Consider the following 12626-nt stretch of genomic DNA (forward strand, 5'->3'; position numbering starts at 1 on the left):
TAATTCTATTAGCTTTAAAATAGTGATGGAAAAGGTTAGACTAAAAGTTAAAGTTCTAAATTGGAGGAAGGCCAATTTTGACAAGATTAGGCACAAACTTTCAAAAGTTAATTTGGTGCGGATGGTCACAGGTAAAGAGATGGCTGGAAAATGGGAAGACCTTAAAACTGAGATAACGATAGTCGAGAGACAGTATCTACCTGTTACAGTGAAAGGCAAGTCTAGTAGGTGGAGGGAATGCTGGATGACCAGAGAAATTTAGGTGTTGGTCAAGGAGAGTAAGGAAGCAAATATCAGGTACAGACAGCGAGATCGAGTGAATCCCTATAAGTGTATAAAGGCAGTAAGAGTATACTTGAGGGAAATTAGGAGGGCAAAAAGGGGACATGAGGTAGCTTTGGCAAATAGGGCTAAGGAGAATCTAAAGGGATTTTATAAACACATTAAGGACAAAGGGATAACTGGGGAGACAATAGGACCCCTCAAAGATCTACGTGTGGAACTCCAGGAGATGAAGGAGATACTAAACAAGTATTTTGTATCAGTGTTTACACTAGAGAAGGACAAGAAAGATATAGAATGTGGGGAAGTAGACAGTGACATCTTAAAATATCCATACTACAGAGGAGGAGGTGCTGGATGTCTTAAAATACATAAACGTAGATGAATACCCAGGACCTGATCAGGTGTACTTGAGAATTCTGTGGGAAGGTGGGGAAGTGATTGCTAGGCCCCATGCTGAGATATTTGTATCACTGGTAGTCACAGGTGAGGTGCCAGAAGACTGGAGGTTGGCTAACATGGTGCCACCATTTAAGGAAGGTGGTAAGGAAAAGCCAGGTAACTATAGACTGGTGAGCCTGACATCGGTGGTGGGCAAGTTGTTAGAGGGAATCCTGAGGGACAGGATTTGCATGCATTTGGATAGGCAAGAACTGGTTGTGGATAGTCAACATGGCTTTGTGTGTGGGAAATCATGTTTCACAAAATTGATTGGGTTTTTTGAAGAAGTAGCAAAGACGATTGATGAGGGCAGGGGAGTGAACGTGATCTATATGGACTTCAGTAAGACGTTCGACAAGGTTCCTCATGGCAGATTGGTTAGCAAGGTTAGATCTCATGGAATACAGGGAGAACTAGCCACTTAGATGCAGAACTGGCTCAAAGGTAGATAACAGTGGGTGGTGGTGGAGGGTTACGATTGGTACTGAGTCACTGCTTTTCATCATTTATATCAATGATTTGGATGTGAACATAGGAAATATGGTTAGTAAGTTTGCAGATGACACCAAAATTGGAGTTGTAGTGGACAGCGAAGGAGGTTACCTCAGATTACACTGGATTCTTGATCAGATGGGCCAATGGGCTCAGGAGTGCCAGATGGAGTTTAATTTAGATAAATGCAAGGTGCTGCAATTTGGAAATGCAAATCAGAGCAGAACTTATACACTGAATGGTAAGGTCCTGGGTGTGTTGTTGAACAAAGAGACCTTGGAGTGCAGGTTCATAGTTTCTTGAAAGTGGAGTCGTGGGTAGATAGGATAATTAATTGAGTTTAGGAATTGGGAGGTCATGTTGCAGCTGTACAGGACATCGGTTAGGCCACTGTTGGAATATTGTGTGCAATTCTGGTCTACCTTCTACAGGAAAGATGTTGTGAAACTTGAAAGGGTTCAGAAAAATTTACAAGGATTTTGCCAGGGTTGAGCTATAAGCTGGGGCTATTTTTCCTGGAGCGTCTGAGGCTAAGAAGTGACTTTAGCGAGGTTTATAAAATCATGAGGGGCATGGATAGGGTAAATAGACAAGGTCTTTTCCCTGGGTGGATAAATCCGGAACTAGAGTGCATAGATTTAAAGTTAGAGGGGAAAGATTTAAAAGGGACCTAAGGGGCAACTTTCTCATGCAATGGGTGGTGCTTATAATGGAATGAACCACCAGAAGAAGTGGTGGATGCTGGTACAATTACATTTAAAAGGCATTCACAAAGGATGCATGAATGGGAAGGGTTGAGAGAGATATGGGCCAAGACATGGCAAACCGGACGAGATTAATTTAGCATATCTGATTGGCATGGATGAGTTGGACTGAAAGATCTATTTCCGTGCTGTACATCTCTATGACTCTAAATGATAGATAATCCCACACGGCATCTAATCAAAGATATGCAAACCTGCTGCATTCAGTTGTGACTGGTTGTCATTGTCAACTTCTTGCAAATGAGTATGATTGTCCACTGAGAACATTGTGTCACTGGTCATGGGTTTTGTGAGCCTTTCCTTGGCTGATGTGCCCAAACCCAGAGATGTATTCTGACTGCACATTTGACAGGTGTTTTTGAGGGGTGGGGTGGAGGGGAGGTGGGGGGGTGGGTTGATCCTTGGTCTTAAAAATGGTGGCCTTACTATTTCCAGTTCGTTTCCTGTACTTCTTCATACTGACTGATGTTCTCAAACAATTATGTCCCTTCATATGAAGCTTCCAGCAAGTCAGTTTCTTTTGAAGTATGGTCTACGACGCGTTGACAACTATGTTCTATGTTGCATTTCTTAAGTGTATTATTAAATTTCATTACAATACTCAGAACAACCAACTGACGGACAACTGCCCATTCCTCTTCAACTGCTATTTGGAGTGGTCTCCATTTCCTTATTAACGCTTTGTATTTTAAATAATAATAGTTTGATATACAAGCTCTCAGCTAACTTATTTTCCATACCTTCTCCTTATTGCATTATCTACTCTTCTTCATTTCTAATTCTAAGGGTCTGAAATCAAGTCAAAACAAAGTCAGTGAATAATCCATGTTGTTCCGTCTGTACCATCCCAGTTTCTTTTAATTCAATTGCTGTTCCAATTTGTGAGACCAATATTTTTGAACTAGCTGGGCATTCCTCAAGATAAAAAAATTCATTTTATAAAGATACTGGTAGGGAAATTTGCTAGAACTGCTTGGGACAATTTAAACTAGTAAGGTGGGGAGGTGGGACCCAGGGAGATAGTGAGGAAAGAGATCGATCTGAGATGGGTACAGCTGAGAACAGAAGTGAATCAAACAGTCAGGGCAGGCAGGAACAAAGTAGGACAAATAAATTAAACTGCATTTATTTCAATGCAAGGGGCCTAACAGGGAAGGCAGATGAACTCAGGGCAAGGTTAGGAACATGGGACTGAGATATCATAGCAATTACAGAAACATGGCTCAGGGATGGGCAGGACTGGCAGCTTAATGTTCCAGGATACAAATGCTACAGGAAGGATAGAAAGGGAGGCAAAAGAGGAGGGAGAGTGGCATTTTTGATAAGGGATAGCATTACAGCTGTGCTGAGGAGCAGTGCAGCGGGTCCCTTACCCACAAGTGTGTGACTGCTCAGAAACAAACCCTGAGACAGAGAGAGGGAGCAGGGCAGGCAGAATGAGGAAACAGGAATCTTCAGAAAACTCTTGAGTCCCAGAGGAAAGGCATTGAATCAATTAACCGAATAATTAATTATCCCAACGAAACAGTGCCCGCCCATCTTGTTTGGATAATCAAGGTTCCTCTGTATATTCATGGTATTAAGGAGGTCCCTAAACAAATATTAGATCCTGCATTAACATATCTAAGGACTTTATTTACAGTTTTAAGCAGTGAAACCGAAGTCTACACAAATTTAGTAGTGAGCTCATGTCTGCAAGTATTCAATGCAGGCTCTCCTACCACATCCTTTTTGAGCAGAAAACAGAAAGTTAGAGCAGAATATATCAATTGTTATCCCTTGGATTTCTATTTGATGTGAAAGTCAGACTTGTGGTTTATATTTGAAGCAAGAAATGATTATTTAAGCTCAAAATCTGGATTGCCTGCAGGACATTTAAAAGGATAGAAATTGGAATTCTGAATCATGGCATTGGGACAAATCTTAAGCCGAGATAATGTGTTTTCAATTTGACATTGAACTTTCAAAAGAACATTCTTTCATAACAGTACTCTGAGTGAGTGGAACACACAGGTTCAGTCAGATCAAAAGCATTTATGAACAAATGATGGGCCTTCCCTATTGCAGGCTGAGCTTAGATGCGAGGTTTTTTTTGTGATTAGTGTAAAAGGACCCCTGAATCTCACTGTTCTGTAGCTTTCTGCAGTCTTTCTCCATTTAAATAATATTCAGCCCCTGTATTCGTCCTGTCAAAGTGCAGAACCACATAGTTTCCCACATTATATTCCATTTGCCAAATTTCTTTCTGACTAAGTTAACCTGTCTATAGCCTTCTGCAGATTCTGTGTCATCATTACCACTTGCCTCGCCACCTATTTTTGTGTCACCTTTAAACTTGGCGATAATACATTCACTTCCCTCATTCAAGTCATTCAGATATGTTGTAAATAACTGTGGCCCCAGCACTGATTTCTGTGGCAGCCTACTAGTTGCAGGTTAAGTTTCCTTAAAATGCCTTCTTATCCCAACTTTCTGTCTACTATTAGTTAGCCAATCCTTTATCCATGCTAATATACTACCTCAGACATCACAGATTTTTATCTTATAAAGCAGCCTGATGTGTAGTATCTTATTGAATACCATTTGAAAATTCGAACGCATCTACACTGAAAATCTATTGTTTGACAATGTATCTGGATATCTGGAAATGGAGAGTGTGGAAACACTCAGCACGATCCAACTACAAAAAGGGACTAAAAATTATAAATTTTGTGAAAAGATCCATATTCTCAGCTGTAAATCCTCAGACAAAGTCAGAATTAAAACAACATCCAGGCTTTCTCTATATGTCTGTACTCAATGAGATCTATTTCAGTGTCATCCGATCTTGTCCCTTGTTTATGTTTTTGGACTGTATTATAATTTGATACATTGCAAATATATTTTTATTTTTGACTAAAACATTTAAGCACAGATTCAGGAATTCTCTCGACACAAATATTCTAAAGTCAATTACAGCGCCTCCTGTGGGAAATAATGATGTTCAGGACTTTCGTAAAAGAACAGAACTGGAAACAGAACTGGTCAAAGGTAGAAGACAGAGGGTGGTGGTGGAGGGTTGTTTTTCAGACTGGAGGCCTGTGACCAGTGGAGTGCCACAAGGATCGGTGCTGGGTCCTCTACTTTTTGTCATTTACATAAATGATTTGGATGCAAGCATAAGAGTTACAGTTAGTAAGTTTGCAGATGACACCAATGTTGGTTGTGTAGTGGACAACGAAGAGGGTTACCTCAGATTACAATGGGATTTTGATCAGATAGGCCAATGGGACCAGAATTGGCAGATGGAGTTTAATTCAGATAAATGCGAGGTGCTGCATTTTGGGAAAGCAAATCTTAGCAGGACTTACACACTTCATGGTAATTTCTGAGGGAGTGTTGCTGAACAAAGAGACCTTGGAGTGCAGGTTCATAGCTCCTTGAAAGTGGAGTCGCAGGTAGATAGGATAGTGAAGAAGGCATTTGGTATGCTTTCCTTTATTGGTCAGAGTATTGAGTACAGGAGTTGGGAGGTCATGTTGCGGCTGTACAGGACATTGGTTAGGCCACTGTTGGAATATTGAGTGCAATTCTGGTCTCCTTCCTATCGGAAAGATGTTGTGAAACTTGAAAGGGTTCAGAAAAGATTTACCAGGGTGTTGCCAGGGTTGGAGGATCAAAGCTACAGGGAGAGGCTGAACAGGCTGGGGCTGTTTTCCCTGGTGCGTTGGAGGCTGCGGGGTGACCTTATAGAGATTTACAAAATTATGAGGGGCATGGATAGGATAAATAGACAAAGTCTTTTCCCTGGGGTCGGGGAGTCCAAAACTAGAGGGCATAGGTTTAGGGTGAGTGAGGAAAGATATAAAAGAGACCTAAGGGGCAACTTTTTCACACAGAGGGTGGTACGTGTATGTAATAAGCTGCCAGAGGATATGTTGGGGGCTGGTACAATTGCAACATTTAAGAGGCATTTGGATGGGTATATGAATAGGAAGGGTTTGAAGGGATATGGGCCGGGTGCTGGCAGGTGGGACTAGATTGGGTTGGGATACCTGGTCGGCATGGACAGGTTGGACCGAAGTGTCTGTTTCCATACTGTACATCTCTATAACTCTATGACTCTATAAGTTGCACTAACTGCAATTTCTCCACTTCCTCAGTCACTGTTTAATCCAACTGTATATCACTGGACCAGTTTGTAAACTCTATATCGAAAAATTAATACTTGTTCCTTCTGTTGACATTTTTTATCTTTCACTTATCAGGACAACTCTCAAGAATACCAATTTAAAGGAAAATATATTTGTGTTGCATGTATAATTAACATATTACTTGTGAACTCAATAACTTACACAGTTGAGTTCAGTTTTTGTAACTCCATGTATATCTCAATAAATGGTGCTGTCATGGGATCCCTGTTAAAGGCTTATGCCCGAAACGTCAATTCTCCTGCTCCTCAGATGCTGCCTGACCGGCTGTGCTTTTCCAGCACCACACTCTCAACTCTGATCTCCAGCATCTGCAGTCCTCACTTTCTCCTGGACCTAACTCTTGCAAACAACCTGTGGTGGATTCTGTGAAAAATATGTCTTCAATGGAAGACACCTAATCTTCTGGTCCTTGCACGGTTCCAAATTTTTGAATGATACTGTGCCATGCCATGTTTGAATCTTCAGTTGCATGTAAGGGTTTTCTTGAACGTCTGTGTTAGAACACAGAACAGAAATGACATGAACATGCTTTGCACCTGTTTTAACTCAAGAAGATAGGTGAAAGCCACTTACTGATTCACTTCATTTGAATCAGTTTTATTGTAAATAACAGAAATAAAGATTTAACCTTTTTAACCCTGAACAACAACCTTACAAATGCGCAAATCTCAGTGAAGGCTCACCCTGTTTCCACTTGTTCAATGGACCTAGCTGTGCATGATTTATTTCTGACAAACATCTGCATTTGCTCAATGTTTTTTTGTTAGACAATGTCACTTCATGTAGCCCTAAACTAAGCAGGGTCACATCACCTTAAAAAAAAGAAAAGGGCACAGGTTTAAAGTAGTTAGTAAAAGAAGAAACTTGATATGAGAGAAAACCTTTTCTTCAAATGCAGAGTGGTTAAGATCTGGAATGCACTGGCAGACAGTGTGATAGAGGTAGGTTTAATTGAAGCATTCAAAAAAAGAGTTGGATAGTTATTTAAAAAGGTAAAATGTGCAATGATATGAGGAGAAGGCAGGAGAATGGTAATTAGTGAAACGTGCATTTGGACAGCCAGACCAAAGAAAATGGGCCAACTGGCACCCTTCTGCTTTACAATAATTTTGTCATTGTATTCAGTTTTTCTCAATTTCTGCCATTCCGAAATAAAAAATGTAGCAAGATATTTAAACTGAGAAGGCAGAGTGAACATTAAGGTTTACAAGGCAGAATTTCATCAAGGTTAAAGAATGTAAAAGAGAAGAGAAATTAAATCGGGAAGCAGCAATTAGATGACAATAAGTTCTGGTTTTAAAACCTTAAGGATTTCAATAGGAAAGCAAAGTTGAGAGAATTAAGGAATTTTGCAGCACTAAGAGAGCATCAGTTATATTAGATATCTGTGTGATATGCTGGGATTGCAACACAGTAACAGGATTGAATTATTCATAAAGTGTAACATGGCATCCTTAATAATGAGTTTCACATTGTTCGCTAGAAATATTAACAAGTAATAATAAAGGGCTGAGGTGCAACACATTAGAGTTTAACTGTCTCTTAATGACCTTGAGAGGAATAGAATGGTGTACAACTCAATTAAAGAACTTTTGTATCCTAGACAATCAAATCTGAGATTCTGCAATTTTAATGTGTGCAGCATTATAAAGTACATGGGGTGATTGGAAACTCAAAAGCTTCCGCATGTCCACTGAACACTTTTGTAAATCCATGTGTGAAGATGCTAATAAACTGATTGCACATAATATATGACAATGAAGGTGTTCAAAAACAATATGATTCTTTATTATCACTACAGATATCAAAATCTCTTGGGTAATTAGAAACATTCCAATCTTTTCAACAGTTAATAATCCTTCATATTTGGACAATGCACAGAAAATAAATCTTAACTGACAGTTAAAAAAAATGCTGATAACACTTGTTGTTTTTCATCTACTTTTTCCCTTTGGACTTGTCATTAATATTTGACTTTGGCAGAGTGTGTGTGTGTTTGGGTGGCTCTGGTAATGGTAGATGGCAATTGGGAGGGATGGTGGGGGGGGAAGATTGTTATAATTGAAACTAAATCTAAACCTGGCTTTGAATTTCACTCACGTTCTTCCTCATTTCACTCTTACCACCTAGATCTTGCTATACTGGAGTGAGGAGCAAGAGTCTTTGTTCTTTTCTTCCCTCTCCTAATACCAATTATAGCACATTTAATATATTAGTAACAGAAATATCCTGACACTGAGACTTTTACAATAAAACATGACAATGACCATGTTTATGAATAAGCACGATTATCCACTTCAGAGTATGGCATGAATCATTAATTCAGCATTCAACATTAGCTAGTCACTTGAGTGCTTTGTTTTACAAAGAAATGAGGCCACTGCAACAGATTTTACTGTTGCACATGTTTTAAACATTCAAGCTCTTGGAATCATAACATATGGCTTGCAATCAGGAGCAAGTTTTCTCTATCAAATACACCAAATCCAGAGTACAATAATGTTACCATATTACAGTAAATTGCATAAGTAGCAGTAAATTCTGGTAAACTTAAAGCAAGTTTTATATGGACAATGCAAATCAAGTATATTTATGATATGACATTAATCATTTCTTGCACAAAATGGGTCTTTGCAAATTACTTGCATCATCTATTTTCTGCCTGCAATTAGGTTATGCTAATCCCATGTTGTATAAACACTGATTCATACTCCATAAGATCAATCATAAATTAGAGTTGACTGCTCAGTTGCAAAGTTTGCCAGAATCTGAAGTTTGATCCTGGTATATTTGACAATAGATTTCAAGTTCTCAGTAATTTAACAAGAAGATATCAGGCATTCTCCAGGAAAAAGTTACTTTCTTCAAGGTTAACAAAACAAATTTACTTCAGGAAAGTTTATACACTATCAGTTAACAGCATAGATTCCTGTAAGTGTTTGGTGGGACTCTTCAGAATTGAGGTTGTGAGCTCCACACTGTTGGCGATTAGTAGCTGCCAGAAGCTCTGTGTATACCGTACCTTGGCCAACCTGTGATGCCGAGGCCAAAGCACCATTTCTCACATTGGAATTTTGAATTGACGATGTAGTTTCTGTCCTGTAAAGCTGTGCTTTCATTTCACAGTAACCAAACCTGCTCAAAAGGATGTAGAAATCTCGACGAAAGGTCTTTGTAAAAAATGCATACAAAAAGGGATTGGCACAAGAATTTATTGGGTAAAACAAAACCAGAAGTATCTTGGAACTAGACACGGTGATGAAAGGAACCTTCAATGCTGCAGAAATAGCAAAGAAAGATATTGGCGACATGCAAATAAAATCAGTGAAGATTAGCACAGCCATTCGCTTAGCAATTTTTGTATCACCATTTGTAGAGATAAAGTTGGGGTTTCTAACTGTTAGGTAGATTTTAATATAGCAGAGACAAATGATCAAAAATGCAATCACATTCAGTAGCAAAATGAAAATGATATAAGCCTGAGACACTGGTGAGTTTATGTCCATAGGAAGGCAGATGCTAACCTTCTTGTAGTTACTGATCCCTAAAAGAGGCAGAATTGCAACAATGAAAGAAAATGCCCAACCACCACACATGATAACAATGGCATGCCTCAGATGGAGTTTTTTATCCAGCTGCATGGCATAAGTAATTGTATGCCACCTTTCCAGTGTGATTGTAGTAAGTGTGTACACTGATAACTCGCTGGCAAAAACAGTGAAGAATCCAGCAGATGCACAACCAGCACCAGTCTGCCAATCTATAGCATAGTTATAATACTGGCCTTTTGTTTGGATATCTACAGAAGCAATGAGCAACAAGTAAAGGCCCATACAAAAGTCAGAAAAAGCAAGATTGCACATAAGAAACCGAGGGACGGTAAGTTTATATCTACTGGTTAATAAGACTACGAGAACAACAACATTCCCTATAATTGCAAGAATATTCATTAGCCAAATTATAACTCGTAGAATATCTTTACCCACAATATCTTCACATGGATTGAAGTCATCTGCTTTTGGGTTACAGATCACATCTACTATATTGGAGCACAGCCCATAATCAAAAAATGGTTCGTCTTCATTCGAGTCAAACCATGCCTCACTTTCAAGAAAACCATATTGCTGTGGTAAAGCAGAGTTCATCTCCATAGATTTTTTTGAATGCGTGGATCCAATCTCCCATTCAGATTCAGAGCTTGTGTTGCTGAAAACATAATTCTTGCCATAGAACCTGTTACATACTGGAGACCACAGAAACCTGGAAGAAAAAGAATTGCAAATTTTATAACAATCTTCATGAGAATTAAAGGACTGGGAATCAATAACACGTAGGGTTCATAAAGTGTCAGGAACATTTCGGGCATAACTGTTATCATCTAATAGGGTCTAGTGAGAATCCCTAGGATCAAGTGTAATGAGGGAACAAGTGATGGCTACATGTTAATGAGGGGAGAAATGGATAAGAACTGATCATGGGGGGTGATCATTATGTTAGAAATCTTGTGCTATGTGAGTTGGAATAACACTCTTGAGTAGAAAAGAAAATGCCTGGAACTTCATCTAACCAACATTTAAACCTCAGTTGTTTAATAAGAGTAAATTTTGTATAAAGCATGACAAAAAAAATTATTAAAACACCATTATTTTCATTTCTCCATAAATGCACTTTAGTGAGTCCCTGGATCCAACAGGACATCTGAATCCTGGAATACACCATTCATTTTAAACAAGGCTGCAGCATTTGAATGACCTGGGAGCCACTCCAGTGCTTTCTCTGGGCAGAAAGCAGAATTCATGTTTTGAGTCTGGTGACTCTTCATTAGAACTGAAGTGTTTACTCTGATTTCTTCCAACAGATGCTGCCAGACCTGCTGAGTTACTTCAGCAATTGCTGTTTTTGTTCCAGAGCAGAGGATCCTTTTACCCAGTGGGTAGCAGGGGGAGGTTGACTGGAACAAAGGAAATTCTGGATCAGTGGTGCTGGAAGAGCACAGCAATTCAGGCAGCATCCGAGGCTGTCCTCGGATGCTGCCTGAATTGCTGTGCTCTTCCAGCACCACTGATCCAGAATCTGGTTTCCAGCATCTGCAGTCATTGTTTTTACCTGGAACAAAGGAAAATCCGCTGAAGGTCCAGATCTCATACATTAGTTATTAACATTTGCCTTGTGGGGAAAGAAAAGACCACAATAATCATGACAGGGAAAAGGATAGAGGAGGGAAAACTGGGGTCAAGGGAGAATTCTGTCATAGATTCATAGAGAGGTACAGCATGGAAACAGACCTTTCAGCCCAACTTGTCCATGCCAACCAGTTTGCTAATCTGAACTTGTCCTAGTTGACTGCATTTGGCCCATATCCCCCTAAGCCCTTCCTATTCATGTATCTGCCCAAATGACGTTTTATTTTGACTTCTCCCTTCCATACTGATGAGAATGATTCAGCTGTAAGATGAGTGAACTAAAATGGATATTCAGTTGTGTTAATTAGACAATTGTATTACAATGATCCTGCATGGAGTGTCAGAGGCTGAAGGGTGACCTTATAGAGGTTTACAAAATCTTGAGAGGCATAGATAGGATAAATAGGCAAAGTCTTTTCCCTGGGGTCAGGGAGTCCAGAACTCGAGGGCATAGGTTTAGGGTGAAAGGGGGAAGATATAAAAGAGACCTAAGGGGCAACTTTTTCACTCAGAGGGTGGTACTTTTATGGAATAAGCTGCCTGATAAAGTGGTGGAGACTGGTACAATTGCAACATTTAAGAGGCATTTGGATGGGTATATGAATAGGAAGGGTTTGGAGGGATATGGGCCGGGTGCTGGCAGGTGGGACTAGATTGGGTTGGGATATCTGGTCGGTATGGGCGGGTTGGACCGAAGGGTCTGTTTCCATGCTGTACATCTCTATGACTCTATCTCAAGTTAATCAAGGAGAATTAAATAAATTTTGCAGTAAAAAAAAGTGACATCTTCTGTCCAGGTGGCAGTTCATTTCCTTTGAAGTTGTTTGAAGTTGTACCACTTCACTTCATTAGGGACAGGAAATAAATGCTGGTCAAGCTACCATGTCATATCCCATGAGTGAATTAACAAAAAACACTTTGCAGATGTGGTACCTCTCCCAAAGAAACAGATCTGACTGAAACAAAGACAACTAAATTAAACTGGGCTGAAAATGTGTTGCTGGAAAAGCGCAGCAGGTCAGCAGCATCCAAGGAGCAGGAGAATAAACGTTTCGGGCATGAGCCCTTCTTCAGGAATGAGGAAAGTGTGCCAAGCAGGCTAAGGTAAAAGGTAGAGAGGAGGGACTTGGGGGAGGGGCGTTGGAAATGCGATAGGTGGAAGGAGGTCAAGGTGAGGGTGATAAGGTGAGGGTGATAGGCTGGAGTGGGGGTGGGTGTGGAGAGGTCAGGAAGAAGATTGCAGGTTAGGAAGGTGGTGCTGAGTTCGAGGG

At 40.0% G+C, this 12626-nt stretch overlaps 1 protein-coding gene across 1 annotated transcript in view; it reads right to left on the minus strand.

The window, feature by feature from the left end:
- Nucleotides 1-7991: 7991 nt before the first annotated feature.
- LOC122552860 (follicle-stimulating hormone receptor-like) overlaps nucleotides 7992-12626 on the minus strand; it is a 141920-nt gene continuing 137285 nt past the window's right edge. The window contains exon 8 of the mRNA XM_043695907.1: nucleotides 7992-10432. Within this exon, the coding sequence (XP_043551842.1) occupies nucleotides 9082-10432 (1351 nt within the window). The 3' untranslated portion in view covers nucleotides 7992-9081. The remainder of the gene's footprint in view (nucleotides 10433-12626) is intronic.

This window comes from Chiloscyllium plagiosum, chromosome 9 (genome assembly GCF_004010195.1).
Source record: "Chiloscyllium plagiosum isolate BGI_BamShark_2017 chromosome 9, ASM401019v2, whole genome shotgun sequence".
NCBI lineage: Eukaryota > Metazoa > Chordata > Chondrichthyes > Orectolobiformes > Hemiscylliidae > Chiloscyllium > Chiloscyllium plagiosum.